The sequence below is a fragment of the Protopterus annectens genome, chromosome 1.part2 (genome assembly GCF_019279795.1).
Source record: "Protopterus annectens isolate FY-2018-M chromosome 1.part2, PAN1.0, whole genome shotgun sequence".
NCBI lineage: Eukaryota > Metazoa > Chordata > Ceratodontiformes > Protopteridae > Protopterus > Protopterus annectens.
This window is the reverse complement of record NC_056727.1, coordinates 830,629,837-830,648,200: the sequence shown is the minus strand read 5'-3', so window position 1 is coordinate 830,648,200 and position 18,364 is coordinate 830,629,837. Positions and strand designations below refer to the sequence as shown.

At 45.9% G+C, this 18,364-nt stretch overlaps 1 protein-coding gene across 2 annotated transcripts in view; it reads right to left on the bottom strand.

Moving 5' to 3' along the window:
- Positions 1 to 18,364, bottom strand: part of HEATR1 (HEAT repeat containing 1) — a 1,780,420-nt gene that overhangs the window by 1,099,397 nt on the left and 662,659 nt on the right. For both annotated transcript variants that reach the window (XM_044059100.1, XM_044059109.1), the window contains exons 19-20: positions 15,927 to 16,075; positions 15,606 to 15,798 (exon numbers count right to left, since the gene is read on the bottom strand). In XM_044059100.1, the coding sequence (XP_043915035.1) occupies positions 15,606 to 15,798; positions 15,927 to 16,075 (342 nt within the window). The remainder of the gene's footprint in view (positions 1 to 15,605; positions 15,799 to 15,926; positions 16,076 to 18,364) is intronic.

Sequence of the window (18,364 nt, the reverse complement as noted above, 5' to 3'; positions counted from 1 at the left end):
AACGCAGCTGTCTGTGGATGTCCAAGAAATGTAGTAGTCTCTCCCCTTTGTTTTGAGGATTAGGGTAAAAGGTAGGTAAGTGTACAGCCTGATTCAAAGCTACCCAAGATACCACCTTTGGCATAAAGGACGGGTTGGTTCGTAAGGAAACTCTGTCCTGATGGAATATGATAAAAGGCTGCACAGTCATGAGGGCTTGTAGTTCCGATACCCTACGAGCTGAAGTGAGCAATGAGAATCATCTTTGGTCTGTCTGCTCTGGTTTTTAGTAGAACTTTGGGCAGTAGAGGAAGAGGTGGAAAGGCATAAACTGTCATTGCTGTCCAACTGAAAGAGAGAGCGTCCACTCTCCAGGCCTGTTGATGGAAAGTTCTTGAGCAGAATGTTGTTAATTGGTGATTTTTGTGGGAGGCAAAGAGATCTATGTCTGGCCTTCCCCATGCTTGAATTATCTCTGTAAAAACTTGAGGATGCAACTTCCATTCGTGTGGATCTGTCATATTCCTGCTTAGGTTGTCTGCCAGCATGTTTTCCTTGCCTGGCAAGTAGTGTGCTTGAAGTTCGATTTGTAATTCCAGGGCCATGTCCCAAAGTGACATGGCCAGCCTGCACAGGGGGTATGAATGGGTTCCTCCCTGTTTGTTTATGTACCACATTACTGTGGTGTTGTCTGTCCTTATCAATAGCTGACCTGGATGCAGAAGGTCTTTGAAAGCTGTAATAGCATTTGTTACTGCTAACATTTCCTTTTGATTGATGTGAAGGTGCTTTTCTTTTTGGGACCATCTGCCCTGAATGCACCGATCTGTCATGTGCACCCCCCAGGCGTAGTCCGAAGCGTCTGTTGTGATGACTTGATTTGCTTGAGGCTTGCAGAATGGGAGACCTGTGTTTCTTTGGCATGCTTGAGCCCACCACAGAAATTCCTTTTGAAGACATGGAATTAGTGGTAATGTTTCCAAACTGTGGCTGTGTTGAGACCATAGGTTTTTCAGGTACCACTGAAGTTTTCTCATATGCAGCTTTGCACATGGGATTAGTAGGATGCAAGATGCCATGAATCCCAGAGCCTGCAGGATTTTCCTTGCAGTCAGCCTGGTGAAATTTGCTAGTGTTTTGAAGTATTGAGTTAGTTGCCCCTACTTCTCTGGCGTGAGGTAGGCCATCTGGGTGTTTGTGTCCAAGTTGGCACCCAGGAAAATTATTTTCTGAGAGGGGTATTAGCCTTGATTTCTTTTTGTTGACTGTGTATCCCAGAGAATCCAACAACCTTATCACAAAAGCCAGATGTTTCTGAAGTATGTGCTTGCTGTCCGCTTGGATCAGGCAGTCGTCCAAATATGGGTATATTTGTATCCCTTGAAGTCTGCAGTAGGCAATTACTGATGCCAGGTATTTCATGAATACTCTGGGCGCAGTAGATAAGCCAAAGGGCAATGCAGAGAATTGATAATGGGTTGAACCTGCAAGAAATCTGAGGTATCTTCTGCAATTTTGTCTGACAGGGACATGCAGGTATGCCTCCTTGAGGTCCAATGTTACCAGCCAAGACTCCTTGCCCAGCATGGGAAGAAGCTGCTGTAATGTGAGCATCTTGAATTTTGGTACGAGTAAAAATGTGATTAGGATGGATAGGTCCAATATAGGTCTCCAATCTTTTCCCTTCCTTGGTACCAGGAATAGTTTGGAATAAAAACCTTGACCTTGTTCATGAGTAGGTACCTCTTGAATAGCTTTCATGTCCATGAGATCTGAAATTTGTCTTTGTGCCTCTGCCCTTTGATTGTGTGGCAGGTTTGGCATGCCTCTCATTTTTGGAAGGGTGTGAAAATGGAATCTGTAGCCTCTGTTTATAATGTCCAGGATCCATTTGTCTTTTGTGACAATATGCCAATTTTTTGAAAATAATGCCAGTTTTCCTCCTAAGGGTGCTGCCATTTGAGCCTTGCTTGGCATGCAAAGGGGAAAGTCATTGGACTTACTTTCTGACTGGCTGTGAGCTATCCTCACCACCTCTTTGCCATTGTCTGCCCCTATACGATCCTTGAGATTGCCCTCTGCCCCTCGGGCGTCTGTATCTACCTCTTTGGGGTCTGTCCGTGGCTGGAAAGGACCAATTTTTGGAAGGCCAATTTCTACTGAAACGTGGAGGATGTACCTGTAGAAAATCTTTCACTGTTTGCATTGATTTAGCTTTTTCCTCCATTTTCTTTAATACCTCCTCAGCTTTATCACCAAATAATACATCCTTTTGAAGAGGGGCATCTAGTAATTTAACTTTGACATGATCTGGTAAGGTATGCTCCTTGAGCCAGGCATGTCTACGTATGACTGATCCTGTAACAGCAGCTCTACATGAGGCCTCTAGAGCATCAAAACCACATTGCAAGGTATGTTTACCCACTTGTTCTGCACTATGTATCAAATCCTGCAACTCCTTCAAGTCTGGTTGTTCAGGTTGTGACATTTTGCTTCTCAACTGTGATAACAGAAACTGTTGGTACTTTAGCATATGGAACTGGCAGTTTAATGCCCTCATGGTTAAGGTGGCCGAGGTGTATACCTTTTTTCCCCACCTTTCTAAGGATCTGGAGTCCCTCTCGGAAGGTAATGGGTTTTTTGCAGTGGAGGCCTTAATTCCCTTGGGGCCCTGTGAGATAGTTTCTGGGTCAGCTGCATGACTTTTGTATAAAACTTGGTGCGAGTCAGGAACCCGGTAATACCGGTCAGGCTTGACTGGTGCTGGAGGTAAAGAATCCGGGTTAAAGGCAGGCCTCCGAGTACACATCATCTAGGATGTCTAAGACAGAAGGTATAGCTAGAGGCCTGTGCTGAGGTAGCAAGAGAAAGTCCCTAAGCCTTTTCTTGGAATCCGAGTACTCTTGGCCTTCCCAGTGGAAGTGTTCCTTTAATGTATGCAAGGTTTCCCCAAATGAGTAATCCTCTGGGGGGGGGGGGGGGACAGAGGGAATGGACTCCTCAGCATCAGAATCTTCAAAAAGGGAGTAAGAATGTTCCTGTTCATCAGAGTGTTCAGAAATACTGGAGGCCTGGTCAGAGGAGGGGGATTCTTCCTCCACTCTGGGCCTTTTGTCCGGGGGGGTTTGAGATCCCCTGATAAGAGTAATCAAATCCTCAGCCATTTTAAGCATCTGTTTTTTAGGCATGGGGCCTGGGGAAGGGCCCTGTGGAGCTTGTCTCTTAGAATGCATGGCTGCTTTAGACTTAGTGAAAGCCTTGATAGAAAAAGAAGAGGAAGGCCTGAAGACACCTAGAGAGGAGGCAGACCTGTCTACATATTGAGATTCACCACCAAGAGTGGCTTCGGTATCTGTAGTCGGAGTGTGGGCCGAGGAGCCTGCGACCTCGGGCATTGAAGACACCGCCAATGAAGTGTCGTCGGTAGGCAGGGGCTGCGTAGGCGCCTCGCTGAGAACTGGACCACCTGTAGTAGGCTTTGGTGTGGCGTCGGTGGAGGCCGAGGACCGCGTGTGTCGGTCCTTATCTTTGCGTTTTTTAGACAAAACTGGAGTCGGAATATCCGACGACATAATATAGTTAAATTTTTTACCAAAATAATGCTGGGCGAACTCCGCCCGACGCTTAATGGTGCGTTTGTTGAATGTAGCACAAAAACGACAGACCGAGACGTCGTGGTCTGGGCCTAAGCAAGGAATGCAGAGGGGAATGAAAATCCTTATACGGTATTTGCTTCCCACAAGAAATACAATTATTAACTTTGTCTGACATCGGTCTGAGGCAAGAAAAGTTTCCCCAACGGGGTACTTAGCTTTAAAGAAGACTTCGGTTGCAAAATTTTCGTAATTTCAGGAGCTGGCCGACCGGCACTTGCGAACTGCTTCTGCTTCGGGCACCGCGCAGCAAGAAAGACTGAAGAAAATGGCGTCGGCTGGTTCTTTTATACCCCTGGCGCTCTGACGTCAGGGAAGAAGCGGCGACAACCGACGCCGGACCTAGACTTTGGAATTCGGCCGACCGAGGACCCGCCTGACAGCAGGAGAACCCATCTGTTATGACTGCAGCTGTATGCACAATGAACATCTGGTGGAATGCGCTTTGACTTTAAAGGGTAACTTCTTTCCTTGAGAACTGTAAATAAAGGAAATACAACTAGGGATCCAGTTCAAAAGTGTAACCTTGGAAACTGGCATGACCATTCTCGCCTCAGCAAAGGAAATAAACAGCTGTTCTGATATTCTAAATTCCTTGATCCAGTGGATATAGAAACATAGTTGCCTGTGAACATACAATTGGTGGAATGTATACTCTGTTTTGTTGGAGTGATTAGGGAACAACACTGGCAATTCAATTGTTTGGTTTAAGTGAAATTGAGAACAGACTTTAGGAATAAAGGAAGGGTTGGTCTGGAGAAAGACCCTATCTTTGTGAAAAATTAAGTATGGAGGTTTAACAGACAGAGCTTGTAATTCAGAAACTTGCCTGGCTGAGGTTATTACTACCAGAAAAAGTGTCTTCCAAGACAGAAACTTCAACTGACAACTATGGGCTGGCTCAAAGGGTGGCAGAGTAAGTCTAGACAGAACTAAATTCAGGTCCCAAGGTGGAATGGAGTCTTGTACAGGAGGTCTCAACATTGTGGAACCCTTAAGAAAGGATTTGCACAGTTTGTGAGACATAAGACTGGAATCATTAATCCCCACATGAAAATGAGATATTGCTGCTAGTTGAACTCGGAGTGTAGCAGCTGCTGAACCTTGGTGAAAGAGTTCAGAAAGAAACTCTAGAGCAATAGTAATGGGAGCTTTAAATGGATCAACTTCTCTATTGTGTGCCCATATGGAAAATCTCTTCCATTTACTATGATACAATTTTCTGGTCGAAGGCTTGTGAGAAGAGGTAATAATATGAGTTACAGCTGGAGGCAAATCATGAAGCCTGACTAGTGATGGAACTGGAGCAGCCATGCTGTCAGTTTGAGAGTGTGGAGACTGGGGTGAAGAGAACCTGACACAAGGTCTGGCACTGGGTCCAGTGTCCATGGGCAATCCAACAGGTGAGGCCCGAGAAAAGGGAACCAAATCTGATGAGGCCAGTAAGGGGCGATGAGGATCATCTTGCTTCCCAACAGCATTGCTTTCTGTATGACCTTGGGGATGAGTGGAAAAAAAGGAAAAGCATAAAGGAGTCCCGGGGGCCAATCGTGGACTAGTGCATCTCTTGGAGACTCCCCCAGAGGGGAGATGAGAGAGAAAAAGGTGCTGCATTTGGTGTTGATGGGACTGGCAAAGAGGTCGCAGCAGGGTTGTCCCCACTTGTGAAAGATCATGCTGGCTATTTTCTGGTTCAAGGACCATTCGTGAGGTAACAAAATGGCCCTGCTTAGCTTGTCCGCTATTACGTTGGAAGCCCCCGGGATATGCGTTGCAACGAGAAAGCGTTGGGAAGAAATCGCCCAATCCCAAACTCGCATGGCCTCTTAACATAAGGGGTATGATCTGGTTCCCCCTTGTTTATTTAGATACCAGACAACCAACATGTTGTAGGTCCGGATAGCTATCGTCCCTAGAGGGAGAAGGTCATGAAGTGCTTGCAAATCTAGAAGCACCGCCCTCATCTCTAGGACACTGATATGCAGATGGGCCTCTTGCTCTTGCCATGTGCCTTGGACAGTCCTGCCAAGATAATGCCTCCTCACCCTGAGAGGCATCCGTGGTCACAGTGGCAACGGGTTGGTGCGGTACAAAGGGAGTCCCTGTGGTAAGATGACCTGGTTGAATCCACCAACGTAGGTCCTTTTTGCAAGAATCTGTGATCAGGATCTGATGATGTAGGGGCAACTGTTGAAATGGCCACTGGGATGACAGGAGCCATTGGAGTATTCTCATATATAGTCTTGCTAAAGGTACCAAGGTTATGGTTGACGCCATAGTCCCGAGAAGCTGCAACACCACCTTCGCTTTGACTCTTTGAAGGGGAAGTATTCTGTAAATTTGTTGCACAAGATTCTGCATTCTGTTTGTAGGCAGTCTGGCTGACATCTCGACCGTGTCTATGTTTGCTTCTATAAAAGTTATAGACTGAGTGGGCAAAAAAGAGGATTTTTCCCAGTTTATCGAGATTCCCAACTGGGAACAGAGCTTGATTGTGGAATCCCTTGACTGAATTAGGCGATGCCTGATGGTGGCAGTCAGGAGCCAATCATCCAGATATGGAAAGACTTGGATTCCCTGACTCCGCAAATGAGCTGTGACTACTGCCATGCACTTGGTGAACACCCGGGGGGCTGTGGTGAGACCAAAGGGCAGCGCCCGAAACTGGTAATGATTGGTTCCCAGCCGGAAGCGTAGGTAGCTCCTTGATGCTTTGTCCATCCGTATGTGGTAGTAGGCATCCTGGAGATCTATTGAGCACATCCATCTGTCTCTCCCCAACAAAGGGAGTATGGATTGTAGAGTGACCATTCGGAACTTGGACTTTCTTACATGCTCGTTTAACCTGCTGAGGTCTAGGATGGGTCTCCAGTCCCGTTCTTTTTGGAACTAAAAAGAACCTGGAGTATGTTCCGAATCCTGTCTGGTCTGTTGGGACCTTTTGGATGGCTCTTTTTAATAGCAGCATTTATATCTCTATAGCCGCTTGATCTCTGTGATTGGGTGGTACATCTGGGATCCTTTTGGGAGGGCGTGGAGGATGGGAAAAGGGTATAGAATAAACTCTGGTAATGATGTCTTGTACCCACTTGTCTCAAGTGACATTTAGCCAGGCTTCTGGGTACATGGACAGGAGACTCCCGACTGGCTCCAGAGATGCACAGTCGGGTTCCACATCAGGAATGCTGATAGGGATAGTCACGAAAAGAATCGCGACCTCCCTGATTTTGTGGGCCTCCCCTGCCTCTAGGGCGATGACGTCTACCATTATTTCCTCCTCCCCTGACTCTGAAGGAGGAATCACCTTGTGTGTCCTGGAAAGGTCTCTGTGATTTCTTGAACCACATTTTGCCGCTTGTCTGACCTTTAGGGTAAGGTCTAGAAGGAACGGTAAAACACCTGGTGAGGGTATGTTTCACTATGGGTCCAAAAAGAGAGGATCCGTCCATGGGAGCATTGGTGAACGTAGACTTGAAAGGCTCAGCAAAGTTGCATAGACGCATCCAGGAATGTCTCCTTAATGAGACTCCTGAACCCGCCGCCCTACTCGTGCACCATCAGCTGCATATGAGATCAGCCGCATGGAGGAGTTAACAATAGATGTGAGGGTAGCCAACTGAGCCGACATTGTAGATGGGACTGCTTCGGTTGAGGTACCCTGAAGAGCATCTCCTAACTCCTTTAGGAGATCTCTCTGAAGTCTCGTAAAATGTGATGGATAGTTCAGCGATCTGAGTGTAAATGCCGCTGAAGAGAAGATATACTTCCCGTACCTATCCATCGTCCGGGATTCCTTGTTTGGTGGATGGATAGAAGAAGAAGTCTCTGCTAGCTCCTTCTTAGTGGCCGCCGCCACCACCATGGCATCAATAGGTAAACCCTTAGATAAAAACTCTTTGTCCTTAGTGGCGGAGAGAAATTTATTCGGCCTCCTGGGGACCGGTTCCATGGCATCAGGAGTCTGCCATGCCTTCTGACTCACGAGATCTAGCAATTCATCAAATGGAGGAGACACCCATGAAGCTGAGGGTTGAGTCCCAAAAGCCTTCAGGTACACTGACTCCTCATCGGAAGGGGTAAAGGTGGGCCAGCCGCCTCTCTGCCTGAGGATCTCCAAAATGTCTGCAAAGGAGACATCTTCAGAGGACGACTTAGGGGACCCCTCCGACTCATCGAGGTCAGTGCCAGATGTGACAGACTCATCAGGGGAGTCTACATGCTTCCTCTTACATGATCTCCTCCGAGGGGGCTCCTCAGTGGGGTCCTTCTGGGGAGGTCTCAGAAGATCGAGACCACTCAAACAGGGGTCCTGAGGCTGTGAATCTCTACCATCTTGGGGGAGGGAGGATGCTGAGACCGTAGTCGGTGTTTGAGGGAGTATACCATCGATACTCCTATGTGGTACTGATGAACTATCCAACATGCTCCTCATCTTCACGAAAACAGATTCCTCTGGCTCCGAAAGACGCCCCGGCTCTGAGGAGAGTGTAGGCACTGATGGCTCCAAAGGAATCGGCTCCGAGAATGATATAGGGTCCGAGCTCACTCGGGCCGATGCACCAAGAGGAAGACTCTGCACCGAAGAGGTTCAGTTCCAAGTGTCCCCCTCGGTGCCCGACCGAAGAGCTTCGGACCCTAGACACTTCGGACGGCGCAGACAGTGTCAGAGCGGGTCTCGGCTCCGAGATAACCACCCAGGGTGCTGGAGCCGAGGACACGACTATAGTCGGTACCGACAGTGTCAGCTCCAAAGGCCCAATCTGAGTTGGAGGAAGAAACGGAGCAGGGTCGGTAACAGGAGTCGGCGCCGAGACAGAAGTGGTCAGAGCCGATAAAAATTTTGGCAAGGCCAACGACTTAAGGAGTCTGAGCACCCCTCTCTTGATGTCTTCTTCAGAAAGCTCCTGGAGGACAGAGTTGGAGACCTCGCTCTCTGTAATATAGGTGATTTTAAAGTAGGGGAGACAGGTGGAATGTCTGTAGACTGGCTCCGAAGAGGACTGCTGGTGATCGGCACTGAAGCACTGGGTGCCGACACTGCAATGACCGTGTCCAGAATCTCGATCGGCTCCGAGGACAGTGGAGCCAAAGAGAAAGAGACCATCTCCGATTTAGGTAACTTCTGCGGAGGTTCAGAGACAGAAGTTGAGGCTGGAGAAGGCCTTTTGGAGGTCTTGCCCTCATCTCTACTGGAAGAATGCGACCTAGCAGAGGAGGACGAGCTGGCTAGGTCTTCCTCGAAAGAAGGTCTTAACAATCCTTTTAGAATCAACTTATTCTTCCATTCCTGGAGCACTCTAGGCCTAAAGGAATGGCAAAAGAGACAAGTCTCTTGAAGATGTATGGCCCCTAAACAGTACACACAAACACTATGTCCATCAGTGATGGACATTTTATGAGAGCATTGAGTACACTTTTTTAAATCCTGACTGTTTATGCTCTTTATGTTCCTTAGACATAATGGCGGTCTCAATAGGCGATTTAAGAGAAAATGCAACACACTCGCTAACAAGAGAGGAACTAGATCCTCTAACTTAAACAGATCTAGCCCTATTTCTCACAACGAACAACCAAGGGAAGTTTTACTAGGTTCTCTAACTTAAACGAACCTAGTGTTAAGGAAAGGGAAACAGACTAATACCTCTAAGTAAATGGTTTAGTAAAACGCACACACTCACGGGAACACACGCACAAAAATGGCCAACAGGCCCAAAATTTTATAGCAGAAAAGTCAAATCCAGGAAAAAGTCAAGTCCAGTTAAATTGACACAATCGGTTATCACAATAAGTCTAACAGCAATAAGAAAAGCACTTCACAAGAAGTTAAAAACTTCTAACAATCAGAATAATAAAGAACTAAATCACTTGGCCACGGCCAACCAAAAGAAGCTTCCGACTGAAGATGTGGCAAACGAGATCTGGAGATTGTGCGCATGCATCATGGGATACCCATTAGCCATGAGCCAATCAGAAGTTTTTAGGCTTTCTAAGCTGCCGAGTTGGAGCCGAGGATCGGCTCTGAACCCACATGTAATAATGGAGGCGAGATAGGACTACATAACACATCATGGTCCTCCGAGGGAGTCAGAACAGACTTCTTGAAATTGACAGTGAACCCCCCACGCTGTCAAGTAGCATTGTGGAATCTAGGTCCCACGGAAGAAAGATTCTACAAAGAAAGGATCTGAATCAGAAGACTAGCATGGACTAGACATTTTGTAAAAACTCTCAACATCATAAAAGGCCAAGTGACAAAGCAGAGAAATGATAATCTGCAGAGAGACGGCTTGAATCAGAAGACTGTATATACAACTGCTATGAAAAATACACCAAAGCTGCAGCTTGTGAGCAGTCTAATGGGCCAGGAAACCGGGTGCCCTCCTTAGAAGAGTCCTTCTGAGAAATGTCATTTTGAACCCGTCCTGGGCTAAACACCAATCATGGTGTCTAAAAATATCACGTATCAAAAACCAGTGGTGGAATCACAGACAAAGGTCCTAGGCTAAACAGCAAAATGGCATTTAGTGAAACCTCAGTTAAAAATCCAGTGGAGTCAGGCCAAGGCTCAACTGGGTGGGAGTCTACCTTGCTGGAAACACAGAATACATTCCTAGGCTGAACATCAAAAAGGTATGTAGCTAAACTTCAGTTATAAATCTCAGTTAAAAATCCAGAGGAATCAGGCCAAGGCTCAAATGTGTGGGAGTCTACCTTGCTGGATATGAGCAGAAAACACAGCAAACAGCAGCACAGTCAATACAAACCAGATAAAACGAAGCAGACAATGAAGCCAAAATCATTCTAGAAGTCCTTGAAGTTTATTCTAGCCATCAGAGTGCAGTTCCAATGAATGAGACAGATTAGTGAAAAGCTCACAGATTTATACAGTAAGGTGGGGGGAGTGTCAGTGGGGCCCAATCCTAAGTGGGTGTGTCCATTAGTGGGATTGGGTCACCAAAGCTGACATCACCTCCTTACATTCCTATTGGAAGAATCACTCTAGCTACAGTTAGTTAGGACATGTTAACGCAAATTACTCTGTTCAAACACATTGTTTAATAATTTTTACTAAATTCTAGTAAAAAATGTTATAAAGCTCGATTAAACAGTACACACAAATGCTATGTCCCCACTTTTATAATAGTGAGGGAGGTTAGGCTACGCTTTTCATCTAAAATTTCTTCAGGATGGCTATGGAGCAATATTGGAAAATCTATCAGGAACATCTAACATAAAAACATAAAATGTATATCAAAGCATAAAAAGAAACCCAAAATGTACAAGTATCACATGTAATGGCAAAAAAGACTACCAGAGGCATAACTGAGTGGAAGGGGCACTGTGTGGGGATGCAGGTGGGACAGTAGGCTAGGGAAAAGAGAGAAAAAAAATCTACATGGCAAAAAAATCATCGAAGTCTGCCTGTGGCAAGGAGGCACACAGAGTGGAAGAGTTGGGAAGAAAAACCACGGGAACAGTGAGTGAAGGAAAGGGCAAGGTGCTGCCGAGTGTGGTGGTCAAAAAGACCTGAGGGAAAAAAAGGGAAGGCTTAGGACAGCCAGGAAAGTAGTATGGAGAGGCCTGCTACCAGTCGCATGATCGGGAGAGAGAACCACATGGCACAGCTGGAACTGGATGCCTTAGAGGAGCTACACGGGGTCAGAGGAAGGCTCCACGTGGTGCAATCAGAGTGGGAGACCATGCGAGGACTTGGAAAAGGGAAGGCTCAGAACCGCCGGGAAAGTAGAATGGAGAGGCTAGCCACCAGCCACATGGTCGGGAAAGAGAACCATGTGGCGCAGCTGGAACTGGCGGCGCCTTGGAGGAGCTCCAGGAGGTCGGATGGAGGCTCCACGTGGCGTCACGAGTGAGGGAGACCACATGGGACCTGGGAAAGGGATGGCTCTGTACAGCCAGGAAGGTAGTATGGAGAGGCCGGCCATCAGCCATGTGGTCGGGAAAGAGAACCATGTGGCACAGCTGGAACTAGGTGCCTTGGAGGAGGTCCAGGGGATCGGAGGGAGGCTCCACGTGGCGCTGCAAGTGCAGGAGACCACATGGGGCCTTTGAAATGGGAAGGGAAGGTTCAGGATCACCAAAAAAGAAGCATGGAGAAGCCGGCCACCAGCCGCGTGGTCGGGAAAGAGAATCGAGTGGCGCAGCTGGAACTGGGAGCCTTGGAGGAGCTCCAGGAGGTCGGAGGTAGGCTGCACATGGCACTGCAAGTGTGGGAGACCACGTAGGGCCTAAGGGAAACTGGGGATTGCGGATATGGAGCTCCAGAGCTGCCGAGGGACAAAGGCGGCCAAAGTGAGCTCCAGAGAGGCAGAGGAGCCAAGGGGTGGGGGGAGGGGAGAGAGAGAATAGAGCTAAGGAGGGGGTTACCAGATGGTGCCAGAGGTCCCGGGTGGCCATTTGGTCCCCAGAGGTGGAAGAGGGGCAAAGTAGGACCAAAATGCAGTGGGGAAAAAGCTGGCCAAATGGGAACAAAGAGAAAACAACAGAGAGTTATCAAGGAGATCCAGGATAAAAAGGAGAGGGCAGTGCCATCCAAACAGGTAAGGAGGCTGGGAGGCCTGCTTCAATCAGCCAAGGCTGAGTGATAAAAGCTAGGGAAAGGCCCAGAAAGAGTTTAAACTATAAAACTAAAAAATGATAAAACTAAATCACAGGACTCAAGAAAAAATCATGCCACTAGAGGACTAAAACTAAGACCAAACAATGGAAAAAATGTATAAAAAACTGGGTGAAAATCTATCATTGGATATAAACCAACAAAAACAGATGGCAAACATTGGATGAAAAACAAATACAAAGAAGAAACATGGGATAGAAACCTGGACAAAAATATTGGATAAAAAACAGAAAAACTGGCAGATAAAACAATGGTGACCAACCTTGAAATTGAGAAACCCAACACGATGATCCAAGTCTCAAAAACTTAGTGCTGCAGTTTTCTCAGGTTTTAAACTAGGATTAGGGTTTCTACGAAACTGAGTCCTGGTCTAGTCCTGGCCTGTAGCTTGATCTGCCACTGTAGCTCTCTTTTTTCAAGGAGGGCATTATAGTCTCCTTTGAGTGGTTACTTGGGAATGTGGTCCAACATGTGAAATGTGCAACTGTTGTGGCCTTTTGTTTCTACAGCATGCAGTGCCGGATGGTTGGAACATTTGAGGTACCTTAGATCATGAAGGTGTTTGGCTATCCTGGTCCTCAAAATGTTCACTGTTTTGCCCACACAGAAGGCTAGGAAATCCTTCTGCAGGTCCTGGATGTTCCTTAGGAAATCAGCCATTTCCCTGGACACTTAGGAGATCCCGAGACCCAGGGACTTGATCACACTGACCTTCTGCTTGATGCAGGCTGCACTATAAACACCCCTTCAAGATTACAGTCACCCCTGATGTTGGGGTACTAGTGCCTTCTGCTATTGGGACAAAAAAAGCCTGTGTCCCTGTTCATAGGTTCATAAGTAAGTACTAGATTATTGGCCCTAGGGCCTATATAAGCCTAGCCAAATGGTACCTTGGCTTTTGCCACACAAGAAAATTATTTTCCTGTGCCCCTGTCAAGCAGAGCCACAGAAATGATCCCCGGGGTGAATTTCCTATTTCCCATCCAATCATCAAGATTTTTCTTGAAGAATGCTAAAGAGGAGCTTTGTTTGATATGAATAGGTAGTTTGTTCCAGAGAATGGGAAGTCTCTGAGATAGGAATCTATCCCTCTAGCATGTTCTATGTATTGTGGTGACAAGGTTTAGGTCCCTAGAGTATGTAGCTTGGAAGAATTGGGATTTCTTTACGTGGAGCATGTCCAACAGCTCTGGGTTTGACATAGCTTTGTATGTTAGGCAGAGATCGCCTCTGAGTAGGCGATATGCGACAGAGTAAAGCTGGAGTTTTTTGAGACGGTCTGCGTATGGCATCTGTCTGAGGCCGGTAATCCTCTTTGTGAGGTATTTCTGTGGCCTCTCCAGTTGTTGTAGATGTCTTGTGAGGTACATACCAAAAGGGGCATTGTACTCTATAATGGGTCTAATGAGCAATGTGACCACAATAACGGCAGGGTTGTTCACTGCATGCATAGATGCCTGGGGAGTCCAACTTAGCCGGTGCTGGGTGTTCCAGAAAGTCCCAGATGCTTTTACCCCTTCTGGTGGTGAAGGTTGTTCTGGTAGGGAAAATGTGACCGAAGCTCCTATTGGTGGTTTAGTAGTCCAGGATGATTTTGATGATGTGGGGGTAATTGGTAGAGAAATCCAGGATCCAGTTAAGTTTGTATCTTTGGTCTGGAATAGCTGGAGACATGGTGCTGATGAATGGCTTGTGGTCCCTTGGTGGCGCTGGGTGATGATGGGGTCGAAAATCCTGTCGATCAGCCTTCTGAAGTAGCCCCTGGCTAGGAAATCCTTCCGCAGGTCCTGGATGTTCCTTAGGAAATCAGCCATTTCCCTGGACACTTAGGAGATCCTGAGACCCAGGGACTTGATCACACTGACCTTCTGCTTGTAGGGATGCATGCTGGCAGCATGCAGGAAGAAGGTGACCCTGTTTGGCTTTTGGTACAAGTCTTGGGTCACGGTGGTGGAATCTCCTTTCTTCCTGATGGTCAGATCCAGGAATTTTACTTCCTCACGGCTCTGTTTGGCTGTAAACCTGAGGACTGGGGTTGTCTAGTTGATGTGTTGTAGAAAGTTATCCAAGTCATTCTGGCTGCCCTTCCAAACCAGGGAAAAATCTGAACACCATGGACCCTGCAGACGACTATGACTGGGATGAGACATTTTGTAAAAGTCCCTGATGCCATTAAAGACCAAAAGGCAAAGCACATAACTGATACTGTAAGGAAGATGCAGAAAAATGCAAATGTTTCCTGAACAGAGAGTGTAGAAGGAATATGTAGATATGCACCCTTCACATCCAGACAGACCAGAAAAGCCTGGGAAAAAAAGCATAGGGAATAGAGACTGGAGGGTCAGCATTTTGAAAAGTAGGACCTTTTGTAAAGGTGTTGAGAATGGAGAGGTCTGGAATGGGCAGCCAACATCCCTCTTCCCTGGGAACCAAAAACTACCTGCAGTAGAAACCTGTGCCCCTCTGGTAAGGAGGTACTGGCTGAAAAGTGACTTGACACAAGAGTTCCTGATGAAAAGGAGGAAAATGAGGCAACTGACATACAGGGGTTAAGGAATCCCTAAAAAGGGAAGAAGAGACTTTCATACCATGAAATAAACATTGTGAATTATCAACAGAACCTAAGAGTCTGTGGTGATTTGTTGGTAAATGGGGAAAAACAGAGTTAACCTTTTGGGAAATCTGGCCAGCGGGAAGAGAAAGATGATTGTCACACAGAAGCAGACTTGTCTGAAAAGGAAGACTTCTGTCCCCTGGAATCTTGAACAGGTTTTTCAGGAAAAACACTTAACCCTTTAGAGGCAGTTTATGTTGACTCCCTGCAAATGGTGTCAGATTTAAGAACAGGCTAGATTTGTTTAAGGTCTTGCAAGGCCTTATAAAGATCTACAGCAGCAGAACCAAACATAGTTTGGGTATCTAAAGGAGTCCAATAATTTTCCCTGTGTATCTTCAAAGAGAGATTACAGATTAAGCCATGAATATCTCATAATGACTGATCCTGACTGATGCAGTCACCCTAGATAAAGCACCATCACAACTGCATTTGGTGGAATGACAAGCTACTTGGAAAGCAGAGCCCAAAGAAGGGTCTGAAGTCATTTCAGACTGAAGCATGTCAGTCATTCTGAAAGGTGCTTATCATGCTTATCTTACCAGTTTCACAGTATGACTGTAGCACTCTGCATTGCAAGCTGTTTAAAGATCTTTAGTCTTAAAAGGTCCTCATAGTGTACTCTTTTGAAGCCCTTTATAAAAACAAAAGCTTTGATATAATTTATAAGATATTATATTTTAGTACAACTCAGATAAACTCATTTGTTTAGACATCTGCATACCTGTAGATAATGTGGATGACACCTGACGCTTCTTTTGTGTAGTAAAAGATTCCAGAAGAGCACGCCCAACATAAAGTGCCTGTGTCTGCAGTATAGCATTAACTGTATATGTTAATCTGCTATCAATGTTGTGGCTGTGACTCCAGAGGATGGCTAAAAACTTGAAAAGGTCTGAGGCTTCAGAGAACTGGACCTAAGGAAAAAATACACAAGGATTAGGCATGACAGCACGATTCTTGGATTACCGCGTCTGTGTACAATGATTAATTTACTTCATATTCTGTTTAAAACAAACTTGGCCTAAAATAAGAAAAACGCTACCTTAAAAAAATGCTGCATCAGTTGTCTGAAGCACAGAGCGAAGTTCCCTTCACCGGCACCACAAACAGTGACATTAAAGAACCCAAATACTAGCCTCAGATATTCAATACCCGATTCATCAAGCTTTTCAGGGTTCCACCAAGATGGAGCTAAAACAGAATGAATGAATAAAAAAAATTAATAAATCTAACTTTTATGAAGACCAGACAAATCAACCTGACAAAAGCACTTTATTCAAATACCTTTTGCGGACAGCTGATTAATGACCATTATGGTGCATTGGCCAAAATGCCCACTTGTTACGCAACTAACACAGCAAACAATAGCAAAACTTATTATATATTACAGTGCAGCATGGCAGTATACACATTTGCCTTCAATAATCTGAGAAGCAGAACGCCTGGGAAAGTTGAGGTTTAAATGCATACTTTTAACTCATTAAATGCTTTATGCCCCCCCCACCAAAAAAAAAAAAAAAAATCAAGCACCATTCAATAGGATATATATATATATACATATATATATATATATATATATATATATATATATATATATATATATATATATAAACACACACACATATACGTGCATGTGTGTGTGTGTGTGTGTGTGTATATATAACAAATATATATATATATATATATATATATATATACATACATACACACACACGTGCATGTGTGTATATATCTATCTATACACACACACACACACACGTGTGTACATATAATACTCGCAAACGTGTGTGGGTTATGGGCCTAAGTAAGCCTAGCTGACAAGGTTCCCTGGCCTAAGTCACCCAAGAAAGTTAATTTCCTGTGCCACTGTCGAGCAGAGCCACAGAAGTGATCCCCGGAGTGTATTTCCTATTTCCCATCCACTCAAGATTTTTCTTGAAGAGTGCTAATGAGGAACTTTGCTGGACATAGACGGGTAGCTTGTCCCAGAGTATAGGAAGTCTCTGGGACAGGAATCTATCCCTCCAGCATGTCCTTGTTTATTGTGGTGGCAAGGTTTAGGTCCCTAGAGCGTGTAGAGCGGATGGACTGGGATTTCTTTAGGTGCAGCATGTCCAACAGCTCTGGGTTTAACATAGCTTTATATGTTAAGCAGAGATCTCCTCGGAGTAGGCGATATGCTACAGAGTACAGCTGGAGTTTTTTGAGATGGTCAGTGTAGGGCATGTTTGAGTCCAGTAATCCTCTTTGTGAGGTACCTCTGTGGCCTTTCCAGCTGCTGCAGATGTCTTGTGAGGTACATTCCAAAAGGGGCGTTGTACTCTATAATGGGTCTAATGAGTGCCAAGCAGAGGGGAACAGTGACCTTTTTTCCTGGATGAGAACCCTTTTGTGATGAGGTGTGCTATACAGAAAGATTTCCTGACTACTGTGGCAATGTGATTATCAAAGGAGAGACTACTGTCCACCTGGGTCACAAGGTCTCATCACACATTCGGCGTTAAGTAGACTGCCATTTATGTGATCGTTCTTGGGTACAGAGTTTTTACCAAAGGGGATGACAATGCACTTTTTGGCATTGAGCTTGAGGCCATGTCTCTGACTCCAGGCATCTGTCTCAGCGAGGCCCTTCTGTAGGATGTCCAAATCATTTTGGGATTCGACTATGGCTCCTAGTTTGCAGTCATCTGCGAACTTCATTAGCCAGAGGCTTTCTGTGTTAGCCTGTACTTCAGAGAAGTAGATACCAAACAGGAGAGGTTCCAGGACTGAACCCTGTGGCACTCCACTTGTCACTGGTTTGAAGTTAGCTTTGGAGTTTGCAACTTTTATAGTGTGGGTTTTGTCAGTGAGCCAGTTGGCAACCCAACTTGTGACGTAGGGATTTATACCTACTTTAGCCAGTTTAGCTATAATTCCAGAATGGGGAATGGTGTCGAAAGCCTTGTCAAGGTCAGGATAGGCTGTGTGAACCACGTTACCCTCGTCTACGGCTTTGCTGACTGCTTCAAAGTCATCAATCAGGTTCAGAAGGCATGATCTGCCTTTCACAAACTTGAAATGGGTGGGGTCCAGAGTTTGGAGGTTACCAATGTCTTTGTTTATGAGCTCCATGATGACACGTTCCATGGCCTTGCAGACCAGGCTCGTCAGGCTAATAGGGCGATAGTTCCCAGGATCAGTGGTGGCTCCCCCTTTGTGGAGTGGGATAACTGCTGCTGTGCGCCATTCAGTGGGCACAAAGCCTGACGTGAAACTATGACTGAACATGGTGCTTAGGTGGGTGAGCCAGTTTGTTCTGAAGTTCATGTGAAACGCATCCTGGGATGTTGTCCGGTCTCATGGATGCTGTAATTTTGGTTTTAGAGAGTGCAGCTTTTACCTGCACAGATGTGACAGGGACTCTGAATTCTTTTTGTATAGATAAGGGCCCTTTAGGGGGGTGAGAGGGAGGTAAAGTTAGCATTGAACCTATCTGCC